The sequence below is a fragment of the Synchiropus splendidus genome, chromosome 11 (genome assembly GCF_027744825.2).
Source record: "Synchiropus splendidus isolate RoL2022-P1 chromosome 11, RoL_Sspl_1.0, whole genome shotgun sequence".
Classification (NCBI taxonomy): domain Eukaryota; kingdom Metazoa; phylum Chordata; class Actinopteri; order Syngnathiformes; family Callionymidae; genus Synchiropus; species Synchiropus splendidus.
The window spans coordinates 9,745,332-9,763,803 of record NC_071344.1 but is presented as its reverse complement, the minus strand read 5'-3'; the positions used below and the strand labels follow the sequence as shown (position 1 = coordinate 9,763,803).

General features: G+C 41.2%; 1 protein-coding gene across 1 annotated transcript; it reads left to right on the top strand.

The window, feature by feature from the left end:
* Positions 1-240: 240 nt before the first annotated feature.
* LOC128767383 (E3 ubiquitin-protein ligase TRIM39-like) lies at positions 241-2,918 on the top strand. The gene is made up of 2 exons (XM_053879401.1): positions 241-387; positions 486-2,918. The coding sequence occupies exon 2, from the start codon at positions 488-490 to the stop codon at positions 2,105-2,107; it is 1,620 nt and encodes a 539-aa protein (XP_053735376.1). The 5' UTR covers positions 241-387; positions 486-487; the 3' UTR covers positions 2,108-2,918.
* Positions 2,919-18,472: the final 15,554 nt, after the last annotated feature.

Genomic DNA, 18,472 nt, shown 5'->3' with positions numbered 1-18,472 from the left:
ACTCTGTCCGGACCCGCAGCCTTCCGAAGGTTCAGCCTCCTGAACTGAGTGAGCACGTCCTGCTCCATGATGTCAAGAGAAAGAGGAAGAGGGGGGAGGTGAGGGGGTGGCTCATCAAAAGTGACTGTGATCGACTTTGCTGTCTCAGTGACTTCGTTCGTCTCAGTTGTGTCACTAAGAGACAGCACGGTGCAAAAAGGCTGCTCAAAGCGACAATAGAAGTTGATCAGGTGCTGTGTGCTGGTCTTCATGTATTCCTTTGCCGAGCAGTGAGGAAGGAGTTAAAGTTTCAGCAGGCAGAAGGCAGGACGTGACTCCGCACTCAAACTGAAAGTAAAACTAGCAGAGAAAGTCAACAACACAAGCACTTCTTGTCTCTTACCATCGGTAAGGTTTTCTTTCTTACTTTTTAAGAGAGATGTATCTTTTTAAAAGAGATGTATCTTGAAATCTGTGTTGTGACATTATTGTAATCTTATTTCCAGACATGGCTGGCGCAAGAAGTCTGATAAATGAGAAGGACTTTGCTTGTTCCATCTGTCTGAACATGTTCGATAAACCGGTGTCGATTCCCTGCAGCCACAACTTTTGTCTCAAATGCCTAAGTGACTTCTGGGAAAGAGCAAACATCGTGTGCAAGTGTCCCATTTGTCAACATAAGTATGAAAGAAGGCCGGCGCTCTCTGTCAATACTTTCATAGCTGATATGGTAGATAAGGTCAAGGGTCAACAAGCCAGTGCTGCTAATGTGCTTGAAGAGGGATCTGTGCCTTGTGGTGTGTGTTCGGAAACGGTGGCCGCAGCAGTCAAGTCCTGCTTGGTGTGTTTCGAGTCGTACTGCGAGAGACATCTGGAGCCTCACATAAAGAAACCCATTTTAAGGAAGCACAAGCTGATCGCCCCGGTGGAAGATCTAGAGAGCAGGATATGTAAAGTGCACGAGCAGCCTCTGCAGCTGTTCTGTCAAAAGGATAAAACGTTCTTATGTGAGCTCTGTAAGGACACGGATGCCCATAAAAAACACCAGATCGTGACCGTGGAGGAGGAAGTGGCTGCACAGCGGAAATATCTGACCGGTGAGAAGGAAGTGACACGTCAGATGCTGGAGGAGCGTCAGCGCATGGTGGGCAAAATCCAAGATGCTTTGACTGACGGGAGAGAGGAAGCTCTGAGGCAGAGGTCTTACAGCGTGGAGGTGATGACCGCAGTGATCGACTACATCAAGCGAAGCATGGACGAACTGATGGAAGTGACTGACACAAATCTGAATACTACGGCAAGGGAGGCCACGGACTTAGTTTCAGAATTGGAGGCGGAAATTGTGCAAATCAGACAGAAGAAGGAGAAACTGGATGAGGCCTCTGACCACTCTAGAATTGATAGCTTCCTCTTCTTTGAGAAAAATCTGAGTGGAAATATCCCACAGCCAAAAGTCAGAGACTGGTCGGCTGTCCGCCTCGACACCGCCCTTCCAGGCATGCAGCAGGTGGTCGACATGCTCAAGGAGACGGTGTGGAGAGAAGTCCCCGTGTTGTGCGACCCAGATCTGCGGGAAATGCAGCAGCATGCTGTGGATTTAACGTTGGATCCCGACACAGCAGACCCCTCTCTCCAGGTTTCTGCCGACAGGAAGAAGGTGTGGCTTGGGAAGAAGAAGAACGACCTCAACAACACACCCGAGAGGTTCGCTGGTGTCGAGAACGTCTTGGCGAATGAGGGATTCTCCGAGGGGAAATTTTACTACGAGACACAGGTACAGGACAAGACCCACTGGATGCTCGGTGTCGTAAATCAATCCATCAACAGGAAGGGCGACATCCGACTTCACCCCATCAACGGATACTGGACTGTGTGCATGAAAAATGGGGAGATCAAAGGCAACGGTAATGATGCTGACAAAGTCTACCAGAGAAGGATCCCCGTCAAAGTAGGGGTGTTTGTAGATTTCGACAAGGGTCAGGTTTCCTTTTACGATGTGGATATCAGGTCTCAGCTCGTCTCCTTCACTGGATGTGTCTTTAAGGAGAAATTGTTTCCAATTTTCAGTCCGGGGCCTGAAAACAAAGGCAAGAATCTGGCTCCGTTGATCATCACAGACCGGAAGTGAACAGATCAGTGGGTGCACGATGATTTACTTTTGACCTCTCTGTGTTCACTGAGGCTCTTGATCTCGCTCTTGCTGCCTGTCTCATGACATAAACTCAACATAGTTTTTTTTTTTTGTCTGTGATGAATCTATACGCTTTTGTGATCGAGAAGATTAGAATTAGTTTACTTTCTTATCTGGAAAACAAAAATAGTATTAACTTCATTCATCTTATTCACATATGTTGACACAGTTCTGTGATGACAACAAAAAAGTATTTTGTCCTTTTTTAGAGCTCAATGTGCCATAGTGCCTTCAAAATCCTTAGTATTTTTTTTTTTCAGATTGTTTTCCTTTGCTCTTATGTTGTCTTATACATCACTGAATTCTTCAATAATGAATGGATGTTTAGTCTTGTTTAGTTCTGTCAGATTCACAGCTTTGTTGTGAGCTATTAACAAAGAATAAAGGCTGCTGAATGAACAAGCAAAAATAACGTCAGAAACGTATTGAGCAGAGAGAGTTACTTTCTGGTTTCTAGTTGGCGTCACTGAGTCATTTAGTGGCCAGAGACTGTTTTTCATTCTGTTACCTAACTATGCGCTTCATTTAATCATTGCGGATCATTTGCAACCCATTTGGATAAGTGACTCAAGCTTGTATTTTGTATGAAAAATACGGAGTCATTCATGCTTTTTAATTGTGTTTTAACTGATGCATTCTTTAACTGCGCTTGATCATCTGATCTGATGAGTAATGGAGGAACTTGGAACTGGAAATGTTGCATTTCTGTTGATATGATATTGTCATCATTAAAGGATCTTTGAGACTGGTCTGAATCCTTGGCTTTTTATTGTTTGTGTTAGAATATAATAAAACCAATGAATTTTTGGGATTGATTTGCTGGATATGAAGAAGACCAAGTGAATAAAAATAAATAACAAATGAACAAACAAAAATAATAACCATAATGATGAATGTATATCAATACAAGATGGATTATTTATGTATTATTTATATACAACAACAACAACAACAACAACAACAATAATAATAATAATAAGGAGCAATAGTCAAATTCAAGGATGCATTTAAATGCTGTAGATTTCATTTCAAATATATACAGCATATGGTAGATGAATTAGTCAGTGGATGAATTATCCCAACCACTTTTTTTAACTGCAGTGACCATCTTCAGTGCACAGTTGCAACATGCGAGAATGAATGGTTAAAGTTATTACTTAGTCAGATGATAGAGATTTAAAAAATCTTGATGATTCAAAAAGGCAGACAATAGCATGAGTCATCGCCTCACAGTTGCATGGCTTTAGGTGGTAGAACTCTGTACCTCAGCGGATTCTCATCAAATGTGCAACATGTCTTTGCACTGAATGGAAGATGGACCATCCCTCACCAGACTGTAGGTAGTCCTGGACCGTATTTGCCGGAGTTCTGGTATCCGTATTGCTCCCTCTTTTTTTTTTTTTTTTTCTTCTTTTTTGTGCACGTGTGTGTGCTGTTTTTTTTGTTGTTTTGTTTTTTTTTGTCTTCATTGTATTGTATGTTTTTTGTCCACCGCTTTTCATTTTCTCTTTCTCTCTCTTCTCTTTCTTTCTTATTTTTGTTTTATTATTATTATTATTATTATTATTATTAGTAGTAGTAGTAGTTCATATTATTGTTAATATTGTGGTATTTTTTACACTCATCCTAAAGTAGTATAAGCAATGAAGTAAACATTGTTACTTAACACTATTTAATTATAATTATTGTTGTCAAAAATATTTTGAACTCAATATGAAAAATTAGAATTTGCACTTGCAAAATTTAATCTATTGTAATATTATTTGAATCGCATTAAAAACTCAACTCAGTTATGAGACGTCTTAGCACAAAAGTCTTCAGTAATGTGAATGTGCTCTGTTGGACTTTTCCCTCAGACTTCTTCAAGCTGATGTGAACCTGAATGAAGGTTCTTTTGTCCCGTTGAACGGACTTAGTAATGGAGCATGAGAAAACCAACTGTCTATGAAATGCTTGTTTCATCCACTGATTGTAGCAGGAGTGGAAGGAGATACTGTACCTGTGTGAATTGCTGACGACCAAAGAAAAAGCATAATCCCGGCAGTTTCAAAGCCCCCGGGAGATCCCTCTGCAACATGAGTGAAAAAAAGTGCTGACAACACGAGAGGCTGCTCAAATGAACAACAGGGATATGGAAATGGAAAGGAGAGAATGAAGGTGTAAACGACAATAGGAGATTACACACATTTGCTGTGTAAATGTGCCATAACGTGGATTTAGGAAAGAGTTGTGTGACAAAGAAAATGTTTCTTTCACTGCTTGAAGAAGAGGCACGTAATGACTCATTTGCTGGATCATCTCCCAGTATTGATGGGTATTTGTAAACTCAGTGATGTGAGTATGTTCTTGTACTTTTGGCTTCAAGAGGAGAAATGTAATTGGCCCTAAGATTTGTGGAAAGCTGTGCAGTTGTGTGTCTTCTGTGACGATAAGCAGAGGTCTCTGTTGGTTGTCAACAAAGCGTGAGGAAGAGCGGAAAACACTTTCAAGATGTTGTGGGGTATTTGTGTTGTGTGGCCTTCATTGAAAGCATCTTCGTCCCATTACTTGCTGGTCAAGACCGTGTCCCTGCTCTGCTGTGGTCACTGTTGTGACACTCGAGCGCGTGTGGACTGCAATATTGCTCCAAGGTTGTTGAGTCTTCTGAACATCCAAAAAGGAGGTATATTATGCCTTTATTTCTTCTGTAATCTAATAGCAGCTCTAACATAGCAGTTTTGATTTGAAATGTTTGTCATTTCAAAGTTATATCAAGCTAAAGTTTGCGACCGTTCGTGGGAACATGTATGAGGAGCCATACTGAGTCTCCTCTGAAGCATTTAAAGCAGGTTCAACAAAACTTTTTGTGGATAAAAAAACTGGCTCACTTGGTTCGTCTTACAAGACAATAGCCACTGTTTAACTTAGTCCGTAAATGGCACTTTTTACATGTGGTGCGTCATCAATCCCATAATCCTTTGTGGATTACATGAACAGGCTTTGGTATGTGGAGCCTCTTGACTAAACTACTAAGATAGAGATGAACATTGTTCTTTTACATCTCAATATACAGCCTCTTTACCCAGATTACTATAGTGAATGAGTAATGTCCATGCATATCAATGACACCGTCTTCTAGCCCAAAGCAGAGTTTCCATGATTCCCAAAGTTTCTTGAAGTTGACTGAATAAAGAAGACTGTCGTAAAATCATATCAGCCAACGGTATCTGCACCTTCTCCACTATCCTGGAGGTCAACGCTCATAGCTGGCTGGCATCTTACGTTGACAATGCTAATGCTTGATACATCAATTCAGACTTAAACAGCACATCCATTTTCCTTGCTGGTTCATGTTTAACTAGGCTCAGGCAACCATTGCCATTAAAGAGCTGACACTTTAGTCATCTATTTATCTGTTTTTAACAGCAGTTTTTAAATGTGGATTTTTTTTAATTTTTCCAGCTCATGTACATCTAATCCAAAACACTGAATATAAGGGAATTGTCACAATGTCAACCAGTTCACAATCCTAACGCTACATTTCATAAAGACATTTGGGATGAGATTAAGATGAGAAAACAATCTAGAATGGCGTACATAAATCATATTCAAATGGCCACAATCTCTGCAAATGTTTCCATCACTACATGGAATGATGTGCTAAAATGCTGTACAGTATATAGTCTCTTGCTAGCGATACATATCTGACCCCTCCAGCACTTACGCCAAGAAACATATTTTCTTTGAATTGCTATGAAAGGAATACATTAATGTGGCTTCATAAAACAAAGTAGAACCCCACGACTCATGTGCAGAGGGGTAGAGGCGGGGCGGAGGACTGCAGATGACCCCAAGTAAACTTGGGGTCAACCATGTAATTCAGTAAATCCCCTAAACGCCAGCTGTTCTAGACCTCCATCATTTAGCCACTGGTTCTTCAGGGAGCAACTCCAAGTTCGCCAGTGACAACTAATGGATTGACACCAAAGTCGCTAATCATCTGAAGTCATTGATCTGTCATGAGTGAGCTGCAGTCATTAGTCTGATGGGACAATACTCACAGGGACTCTCTGTGGCCAGCTATTTTCTGCACAGCACAGAAACTTGAGACGAGAATGAGACTGGCTTAGAGGACATGTACCTGTGCTACATGCCTTCAGAATCAGAATCAGAATCAAATGTATTGCCATGGTCAGTGGGAGCCCACCAACTAGGAAGGTGTTTTGGAATAAAGTGCTGACAAAAAAATAAAATAAAATAAAATAAAATAAAATGAAAAATCTGGTCTGGATGGACCGTAGCCTCCTGCCAGAGGGAAGAGGAACAAACAGTCCATGTCCAGGGTGAGAAGGGTCGGCTCTGATCCGACCTGCACATCTCTGGGTCCTAGAGACATACAGGTCCTGAAGAGGTGGCAGGCTGCAACCCATCACCTTCTCAGCAGAACGTAGTCTGCTCTTGTCCCTGGAGGTGGCGCTGTAGTACCAGACAGTGATGGAGGAGGTGAGGAAGGACTGGATGATGGCTGTGTAGAACTCCACCAGCAACTTCGTCGGCAGTCGTAGTTTTCGTAGCTGCCTCAAGAAGAACATTCTCTGCTGGGCCTTCCTGATTACACAATGTGTGTGAATATAATAGTTAGTTCTGCAAATTAATTTCAAGCTATTTATTTTTGAGCTCACCATATGAAATGCATCATAGGTTATATGAATGTATCCATGAAATCATAGACATAAATCAACTGTGATAGGCAAAACTATGTATGAGCACTTGGTAAGAAAGCTCCTCTTTCCATTGCATCTCCATAGGCACCGTGCTGTGGAGAGCAGCCCACCTCTCAAAAATGGGTTCAAAAATACTTTCTAATAAATATTGCAGTTGATTCTTTGACAAAAGCATTTTAAGGGAAAGTTATCCATCCATCGTATTAAGTTACTTGAATTCTGAGGATCAGCAAAAAAAAAAAAAAAAAATCCCCAAAGCTTGTGAGGAAGAAAACTCACCCTCCATCTTGACATTGTTTTCTGGAGGACAAGGGTTCCATATTGTGAGTCCCATATGGTTAGAAGGTGAGTGTTGACAGGAGTTAACTTTCTATTTATGTCTGATATCCGCCTGTTTCATATGATAAACACCACACAAATACATGAACACAATTCAAAAAAAGTAGAAGAGGTAGGCTTCAACCTTCCCTTGATCGTGTGCTGCTGGTATAGAAAGTAGTAGTAGTCAGTTCAACAACTGTGACTGACAATAAAGACTGAATAAATGAAAGCTCTGGCAATTATGCCTTGGACTTTCCTCACCGTGGTCTTGACTCAGTCTTGGATGTCACGGAATCTGGAAGTACTGGACTCAAACGCTTGCAGTGACTGGAGACAGTGACTCAAACAAGCAAGAGTAGAGTTATATATTTATTTACAAGGATACCAACAAAACAAAGACAGACGAGAAGGAAGAACCAAGGGCGTCACTGAACTGGGAGATAAAACACAACTGAACGACCAAGGAGAAAAACCTGAAACAAACAAACCAGAAGTTAGCAACAGCAAACACAGCAAAATGGGAGCAAAAACCTCAGCGGAATGAAACACAGTGGTAAAATTACAAGCAAGAGTAAATAGAGGATAATGTGGTGGTCACATCTTACACACAGTAGACAAAGAACTGGTGGAAAAACTCTACACTTACAGCTGGAATCAGAGGAAGGGAACAAAAGGCGTGTGGAAGTTCAAAAACTCGACTAACAATAGGCTCAAGCACAAGAGAAAACACCAGAGAATACAAGGAAATAAAGAGTCAGCTTTACCAGGGTCGGAGCATGGACGGTGTGACACCACAGACTGGGACCAGGAAGCTTCTGAACGCTCACAGGTGTACTGATGTAGAGAAAAAGTGAAGGTGGCCATTAGCCTGTATAACCTGTTATCTCAGTAACCGTTCACACACTGAGTTGGTCAACGTGTCCACATGATGAAAAAGTGCAGTTTATTACCCATTGTGTTATTGGCGCACAACACATCAGCTCACCGCCGCCCAGGTTAATCTGGGAGTTTTTGTGTACGGTGACATTTGTCCTCCTCGACCCATTTAAGGGTTTAACTAAACATAAAGGTCACAGACCCCTTAACAAGATGCTGGTCATGACGATAATTGCAAGCGTGGAAAGGTTACAAGTATTCGAGTTCCACACCGGGGCACAAAATCCAGGTGACGGGTTTTGAGTGTTGCGACGACCTTTCGTGACATTTCTCATTGACTGACTGTGTTGATAATGGTAATGATGCAGCACTGGGTGGCAGAAATGACCTCTGTGTCGAACGCAAGTCTGGAGAAGACATCATTTTTGGAGATTTTACATCCCATAAGTAACTGTTTGTGGGTTTGCGTATGCACAGTATGGCCTCTTGGAAGGAATAGAAATGTGCGACTGTTTCATATTTTTAATTTAGTTATTGGCAATTAAATAAATGTAAGAAATAATATCTAATATAATTTTAAGAAAATCCGGTAAATCCTCCAAATAAAGATTTGCAGCCAAGATGCTAAACCATCTGTGCTCTTCCTGGAAGCACAACTTGTGAAGAAAAACTCCCGGCACAAATCATCTATGGAGACGAACCTACACACAAGACATCAAAACTTCATAAACCAATAACTGTGGAGATGCAGCTGAGCAGTTTTGATTGGTATTTTATAAAACTAAACTTAGGGTGCTACTGGAGTTCCTCCACCCTGCCAAAAAAAGATAAATAAATGAATAAAAAATGAGCAGGACAGTGTTTTAGCCTTGTGTGTGTTTGCCCTTCACTCAAATACTGGCAATTCTCTCTCGTCTCGATGCAGACCATGTGATGGCCTGCAGCCATGCTAACCTGAAGCTGACTGTCTGTAGCCAGTGTTTAACTGAAGACCTTGCAACACTCAGATCGAAGCTCCAGCCTCCGTGGTCGTTCTTTGGCCAGTTTTCGTCTGAAATCTTTCTGCCATGATGATTTTTGATTCGTTTTATTTCCCCAGATACCCAGCCACCTGCCTGCTCTCTCTGCTTTACTGAGTCCAGCATTGTCTTCCCATGATCCTTTGTCTGCTCACATTTCACCTTTAGTTGACTCCAGCAATTCTCTATGGGACTACTCTTTACTCAATGAGTTTACACAGATGTGCTTTCTGTTTGGGTCCTCACAAACAGTATATAAGCTGATGAGAAAGCACAATCCAACAACTCAAGACAGCACATCCATGGCATGATATATTGACATTGGGAGAGTCGCCTTTTGTCTCTGACAGTGAAGGCCGCCTTCAGTGTTGCATGTAGACACATTGGCAACTCGACACGTAAAACAGACAGAGTTTGAAGACAGATTAGCAATGGGATGGAGCTCCATTCATTCTACATGTAACAATGTGTCAATTGCTACTTAACATCCGCTAAGTGACACAGCACAATGGAACGAACATCTAGAAGAAGGCTATATGAACTACACCAGTTCCTCGACCATCAATTCCTCAATCATTTTAGTCTGACCCACACTGGCTCACTGTTCCATGAGCAGCAGTCACAGAATATGGTGGCCTCAAGTGGACAAAATTACCTCTCACAATACACTCATTCATGACCCTTATCAATCAGTGTAAGAAAGGACAAATGTGACTTCAGAGTTAGTTTACTTATCGCATTCAAAGATTCTAAATATATTATAATATATTAAGTTATTATTTTACAGTGGTACCTCGGTTCTCCAACACAGTTCGTTCCAGACGGCCGTTCGAGAAGCGACTTGTTTGAAATCTGAATCGATTTTTCCCATTACAATGAATGGAAAAAGAAATAATGCGTTCGAAGCTTTAAAATAGTCTTTTGTAGGAATGAATGTAGAGTGTCTGCTGCAGGTGCGCTGTTCCTCTATGTGTGTGGCCGCTGCATGTGGGAGGGGTTGCTGAGTGAGTGACGTCTCTCCAGAAGTGAAGAGGTGCCCGGTGCATGTCCTGCTCTGAATGTGCGCTTCTGTGCAGTTTGGCTGTGACAAAGTCATAAACCAAGTAACGCTCTGTCCCAGACTCGCCTCATCCCTGTCCCAGCTCCAGCCCACAACAGGACATCAAACCCTGGAGTGCGCGCTCCAGGAGCACCTCCCCTGTGACACTCTACCACGGTCCAGTGCGGAGACAGGAAAGGTTTTACACCTCAATATGAAGAAAAAACAGTCAGTAAATGTAGCTAACGGGACACGTCTGCATACAGAGGCTGCGTTATGCACAACAACAAAGCGTGTCGTGGGTCAGCTGATCGGTCCGCGCACGTCATGTTTTTCCGGCTTTTTTCGGGGCCGTTCGAAATCCAAAGCAAAAAAATCTAGAAATTTTTTTTCGAATTCCGAGACGTTTGAAAACCGAGGCACCACTGAAAGTCTTTCATTTCTACCTTTAATATATTTGAGTGTTTTAAACGCTTATAAACTATTACAGCGGTCACCATTGGTCGCCAAAGGACTGCTCAGGAAAGTTGTGTGTTTGCTCAGACACGTGAGAAATTAGAAGGAATATTGCTTCTCGCGCGTACAACGTGCGATCCACACCCCTACCTAGACTGTTAAATGGAAGTAAAGCATGATTGTTTTTTTTGTTTTTTTTCTCAAGCGTGATATGCTCAAGGCTGTCTTTGTCGTCAGTATAGGAAGCAGAAGTCCACTTTCCCCGTGTCAGTAAATGCTTACTGCTCACCAAGGACGCTGCAGAATCAATAACATCCTCTGGTAATGAGCCACTTGTAAAACACTACATGAAAAAAAAAAAAAAAAATAAATAAATAAAAAAAAAAATATATATATATATATATATATATATATATATATATATATATATATATATATATATATATATATATATATATATATATATGACATGTATTAATGCATAGTGGGTTTTAATATATCTTGTGGTCATTTCACAACTGGCAGTATGTTAACTCAGTTCTGATGACAAGAGATGAAGAGAAGAGCGTAATGCAAACAGGCCATGTGATTTTTGTTGCTGCTTTTTCATCCAGATGTGCTCTAATTTCTAATGGAGATGTAAAAGCGTTCATCATCTTCCTAGAAAGTAATGGAAGCCAGACTTTGCTGTTCTCCATCTCCACTCTGGCAGTGTCAGATCTGAATTGGGTTCCTTGAAGGCTTTGATCTCGGAGCTTTTTGACAAGCTTTAATCTGTGTGGACCTCACACTCGGGCAGGGACGCACCTTCAGTGTCGGCTCCCCTTATCCAGACACTGAAGTCAGAACAGGAAGCCAGGGACACAACACTAAAGGCATTGTGGCGAACGTGTCCTCTCTTTCACTCGGATGTTATTTAAACAAAAAAGCCCGGAGTTAGCTGTGCCCTGTGAGGACAGATGTTAGATCAGTTTAATTTACAAGTTAGAGCTCACGTGCATCTCAAGTAGGTTGCAAATTAAAGCCAATTACCGTCACCCCCATTAGATTAGAGCGGGTCACAAAACCTCCACCGCTAAGGGGCTTCTCCTTTCTTGTGTTTGTAATGCAGTTAATTAAAAGCCATCCTTTAACGGGACGACACAGTGACCCAGAATAAAACGCAGCCATACGTGTGGCAGTTCGCTGACTGGCAGGGCTGTGGGCAGAGTGAAAGGGTGTGAATACTTCTCTGCTGTTCCGCCGCGCGACCTCCAAACCGTCCAGACAAACAGAGCCTGCGGCTGCACCAAGTTAATGTAACACAGCAGAGAGCGAGCGGGGCTACTTCTTCTTAGACTGACTCAAAATAACAGGATTAGGCTTTATCTCTCACCAGCAGTTATTTGATGCGCCTCGCATTTAAATTGCTTTCCGTCCGCCAAAACACACAAAGGGAGACCACTTTAGTTTTGGGGCAACACCAAAGAGAATAACTGCATTGTTGCAAAGTTCTATTTCCTCATTAGGGTTGTCTGTCTAACACGGAAGTGTACGTGTTGACAAACAGAACAATTCCACAAACACAAGTGCATGGAGCTGCTTCCTTCACCCTGCGGCTTTATCTCAGAAAGATGCTCACTGAAACGTACACTTCACTCAAAAGTAACTCACAGAAAGACTTATTCCAAATGTTTATAGTATTGTATATTTTTCTTTTTTTTCAATTGAACACAAATCATTTGACCAGCACTGAGAACTTTGATTTATATTTACTGTATTTATTTATTCATACATTGTCAGTTAACCACCTTTTTTTTTATTTTATTTTTTATTTTTACTTGCCCGAATTTAAAATCAATTCTCCCATAATACATCCATTTTATATCAATGTACTGTCCTTCTCACTATTTACAATTACACTATTTATTTCCTTCTTCTTCAGTGCAGCCAAAAACTCCATATTCAGCAGAACAAATTTCAGGCTACTTTACACCAATGGAAGATACAAACCACTGTGCGCACTCTTGACAAGGCACTTTGTAGGTGTTTCAGTCGGAAAGTCAATTAATCCGTGTCGCAAACATATCCTTGTATTAAAATCATCAAAAGGCCACCTTGCCACAATAATTATATTCATTCAAATATTGCAGGCCAAAGAGTTTGTTACCCCCTGACAGTCCCAATACTTCAATTTTAATTGTCTTTTTTTTTCCCCATTCAGGATGCGAAAGCTCTTCTCCCTTTTTCCAGTGCTATTTTTAGTGCCGCGAGAGACAGTCTCACACCGACATACACAATGGCTCATTATCATAAAAGGGACCATGCTTCAATGCAAATCATCCAAATGTCTCCACCGGCTCGGTTTCATGACGCTCACCTGCAGTTCGTATTCCCCGAATTGAATGCACAGCAGTGACACAGCAGAGCAATAAATAAAACATACTTTAATTGGATGTCTTTTTTTTAACCCTGGATTTTCAGGCCAAACTTAAAGAGACACAGTTGCCATCTATTGCCATCTAAAGTCCAGTACAACATACTCTGTTGTGTTGGCAGCTAATATCCATTATGTTTAAATGTTGAGATATTTCAAATCCACTTTTCACTTCAGGGAATTTGAACCAAACTCTCTTTGAGTCATAATCCCTTCATGCTGGGCCCAGTCTCTTCAGTAAGTACAGCAAGGCTGCCATGACATACGTGTGGCACAACTTTTGCAGGCGGTCATATACTGTCGATGACTGAATTATTTATTCTTTCTCCAGTGCGGAGGAGGCTTAGCCTCTCATGGGACCGCTGACTTGATGAAGGTCAAGCATGAACCAGAGTCCGCTCTGACTCACTTCAGGTGACGTGGACTAGAATTCTGTCCATCTCATTTCTTTTGCGTGTTGCTAGGTAAACAGATAGCCAACAGATAAGGGGAGGGGTTGTAAAAGATGCACTGGGTACCAAGGACAGAACGCAGTTTTCACTCAAGTCCAGTTTCTTCTCAACACTTTCTAGAATCTACAGTGACATTATGAGATTCCTGTAGATGATTGGTTGGATGACCTGTTATACTCACCCGGCTGGGATCAAAGACCGTCACCAGTTCTGTTCACCAGTCGTAAAAAAATGTGCTTTTCTTTATATTATGTATGTAATCTGACTTCCAAACCCCTGATGTCTCGTCGACTTGGCAGCGGAAGTCTCTGTTCTGATATTTAATGCATGGCTTACTAAGAAGCACTAATGTGGAGCAGGACATTGTGAATTCATATCCCAGTGTGCAACACTTCAAGCCAATTCATTCTTTCAAATATGGATTTTTTTTTTTTTTTTCATTTGCTTTTAACAGTCTTAACCTCATCTCCAAGTGAAGACCAGTTGAGCTTTTGAGCTCAACAATGTGTGGCCACTAGGGAAAAGAAGAGAACACAGTCGTGTGCATGCTCCAGTAGAGCAGCAGAGAGGGAGCGCAAGTCGAAATGTAGTGGTTTGTAAATATTTGTGTCAATCCCCAATCCATTCCACTCTCATTTTTATTGATGCAACCATAAATAAATGCCTGTTCTCCACTGTGTCTTGCTGCAAATATTCTTAGACATGTGCATTTCAATCCGTGATGGGGTCAGCATCTTGGATCAGTTGGGTTTCCACAGTGTGACTGCAGTATGCCCTCGACTTGTAGAAAAGACAAATCTTGTGAGTGATGGTGGGCTGCTTTTGTATTGAGCCCAACTGGCTACACATACAATTTGGCCTCAATAGCTGAGGTTTGATTCCAGATTAAAAATGTTGCCAGCGCATGGAACAAACAAGAGTAGCAACTCCAAGGAACTGACAGACTGAAGTCTGTCTTTCTTCCCTGATGCTGCTCCTTAAGCACAGAGCAAAATATTTAAACAGACTGTGGCTTTGTCCGTAGCCATGAGAATCATTTTGAATTAACATTTTTAATTTCTATCGTTCCAGTGACTTTTTTTTTTACTTTTATAGATTGTTCTTTAAATATAGTTTAAATTACGTGTGTATACCTTTTCTTTTATTCAAGTATTTTGTTGTTCCATTTTAGTTCTTGGATGTCACTTTGTTTCCTAAAACCTATGCTTGTTTACAATGAATATTTCACAAAGTGGATTATACAATAAATAACAACACAATACAACACATATAGTACAAGATGAAAAACAAAATTTAACTATTACATTAACTTACACTAGAACAAGAGCTGTTTATATTCTTTCTATAACGGGAAATATATCTATATGACATCATGACATACATGTACATACATCAGTGTTTCACTTCAAGTATAAAATCCAATGATATTTTTCAGCCATTCAGCTTTAGGTTCCACAACAGTATGATGAATAAATGCGCACACAACTATAAATAATGGTTAATGGAAACAATGTTAAAATTTCATTAATCACACTGCAGCTGGAACAATCCTTTTGACAATTGTCTTCGAGAAATATTTCCGTGCACGACATGTTTACTCGTCACACTCGTCAGTCTTCCAACTCCTCTGAGTAACTACGGCGCATCAGGATGCAGCGAAAGTTGCCAGCAGATGCAGACGAGAGATTGGATTCATGCATTTATGGATGTGTCCCAGCCTCTGTGTCACTGCTATGTTTCAGGTCTAGATATTAGAACAGACTTCCTATAATGTGTTTACAAGGGATTTTTAATAGATGCTTTCAAACGGCAGGCTTTTCCCAATTTGATGTTGGACAAGAACAGATGGAGCACCACTCTGCAGAGTCTTCAGCCAATCTGTCTTCTTTCTCTGGACTGAAAGCAAGCACACTGGTGACTTGCTCCACAGGCTGGGTAGCTTTCTCAACTTTCAGCAACTTTTCCAGTGACAAGATGAAAGTTTTTATTAAGTTTCCTTGAAGGTGAACACTCTTGAAAGTTCTTTTTTTTCTCACAACAAATATATATATATATATATATATATATACATGTATATATATATATATATATATATATATATATATATATATATTCCCAAAACAACTCTTTACAACTTAACAAATCCATTGCAAAACTAGATAACAGTGTATTTCATTTAGTTTTCATCCTCTTCTGATAAGGAAATACGTTGATTGAGCCCATTTTAAGGTCGCTTGATCAGAATAATCATGATTTTAAAGTCATGTACACCTACATTGCTAATTTTGAAGACATATTGAGGTGTTGCTTGGATGTTTAAAAAAAAAAAAAAAGTTCATTTTCTGTGCTCTTATTTTGTCGTTTTCCCAGTGTGTGTATTTCCGCTTTTTGTGTGTTTCGGTTTCCTGTTTGTCTCCCTCCAGCATCCTCAACAACGCGGCTGGCCCTGATTCAGCAAATCAACCCAGTTGTATATCTACACCTCGGTGCCAGTTCTTGGTGCCAGATGGTTACTTTGTGTTCCAACAGTAAAACTCTTCCTTTCATGATTCTGATCTCCTGTTCAAGTCGATTGTTCCTCGTAAGTGTGTATTGTTCTTTTGTCAGCCCTCATCTCTGTTGTTCTCCTCGCTTCATTTTCTGTTTATCTTGTTTTGTGTAACTCACCTTTTGTTTTCTCTCAAAAGATGTATTCCTTGTGTGTGTGTATAATTCCACCACTGAGCGCTTTGTGTTATTTGGGCCTTGTGAGTTTTGTTGTCCCCCGTTGGTCAGGTTTGAATACGCCTGGTTTTCTGTTTTCAAGTTTTGACCCTTTTGAGGTAGCAGAGATGAAGATGCTGAGCTTCTCTGGGAGTGAGCAGTGTGTGTGTCTCAGGTGTTTAGGAGACAAAGTCAGAGACGCTCGATGGAGATGGTTTGGACATGTACAGAGGAGAGAGAGCCAGTATATTGGTAGGAAGATATTGAGGTTGGAACTGCCAGGCAGTAGGTGGAAAGGGAGGCCAAAGAGGAGATTTATGGAGGTGGTGAAGGAGGACATGAGGTTTGTAGGTTTGAGAGAAGAGGAAGCAGAGCACATGTTCTTGTGTAGGGGGGTTAAGATGCGCTCGGGAGGTGATGATCCTCAGATCACTACCTTAGCTTACATGTCACATGGTTTGTAGAGCAGCTTATGTGGCTCTTTGTTTGTCATGGGGGCTCCAAAAAGTCATTGTGAGTAAAGATGATAATTTGAGGTACATACCAAGTGACACAAGATTCAGTAGCGTTGCAGAGCAGGAGTTCCATTCCATGACATAACCTTACCTGAACCTCGGTGTCTCTTTTGTGGCACACTGCCCCCAGTGTCAGGATTTGTCACGGAGTGCGAAAACAGAAGAATCTAACTCAGGCTTTTCATTCATTTCACAGTTTTAAAATATGAGTCACTGTCGTCTCGACCAAAAATACCAAGTCCAGCACGTTCTAAATGAGATCAAAACAAAATGGAGACAAGTCCAAAACCTTGAAAATGTGACCTGCAACGCTACCTGCTGGAAGTCTTTCCTGCGGCGTATCTTTAAATACAATGTCAGGACGATTCACTGAGATAGCAGTGCTGTAGAATCAATAACAATTGCGAAAATAAACACCAGTTTTTGGGTGCATTCACATTAAATATGTCAATGTGGATAATTTTCTCCTTCAAAACACAAGCTCAGTTATTGCCCAGAATGTAATAGCTGCGGCAGGCATGCTATTTGGACCTTAGAAAGACACAAGCCATTGTGCATTGTCTTGGCAAATAATGCATCCTCCCTCCAAGTGTGCGCTCCCTCTACCGAATCACACAAACTGCCTGAACCGATCAAACAGAGTAGGCCACACTCCTGCATGAGAAGTAATGACATGCAGTGACATGATACGGATATGAAGGCATTTTATAAAAAATAATACGTTTGAAGGTCAGCAGATGAAAAAAAAAAATCACGTTTGTCAATACCTATGTCTGTCAAGCAGAGAATCTTCCGATAGAAATGCCGTTAATATCTACAAACAAAAGAAAGCGGCGGCACACAGATTAGCGAATGAAAATGGCATTTGAAGACGCCAATGAGTCCGGGACTTCTCTTCAATCCAGAGGATGAGAGGAGCGATAAATCTGGTGAAAACATGTTTACCTTCACTTTCCCTGTAAACACGGTGCTTCAAAATAACTGTGTAACGTTCCTTTCTACGGAACATAATCCTTATCAAAAACCTGCCACTGACAGCACATGTGAATACTAATGTGGCTGCACACGCAGCCTGCGACGAAATATTTTATCTCCCGACGACTCCTCCACCTCGACACTAACTGTGGGTCTCAGACATCTGGGGTTACATCAAACACACCTCTGCGCGCACTTTCGGCACTTCACATCAGTCTTTTTTGGGAGACATATCCAGCCCATCAACATCCGTCTATGTGAGGTTCCTCTTGCGATTTGACAGACTGAGCAAAGTGAGAGTTCACTTCCCATTTCTCATTCTGGATCACAACCGTCTGTAGTCGAGCTGCTCTCTGTCAGATTTTAATTGAAGGCAGCCAAAAGTATAAGACCAGGCAACCAGAGGGCCGACCGACGCCCTGATGATCGGAAGTTTGATTTTGACAGGCACTTCGGACTTATGTTGAGTTGATAGTATCAAGATGGACAGATGAAATATCCCTTCATACCAGCAGCAAAGAGCAATTTAATAAGTCAATAACTCTATATACAATAATAAAAACTGGACGTTCATAGCTAAAACTGTTGCTAGTTATATGGAAATATATGTGCTTAAAATATATATATTTGTGTTGAGTTACTCAATTTAAATAGAATGTTCTCAAAGCCTCAACCCCATAAAGAGCCCGCTCACCACCATCTGCCAATGTCAAGACTGTCACCTCCTCCAGCAGTCGTAATGAGATATAAAGGCGCCGAGGTGCCAACGTCTCCATCATGTCCTGGACCTGCACCATGGCCAGTTGGATATATCCGATCATCTAACT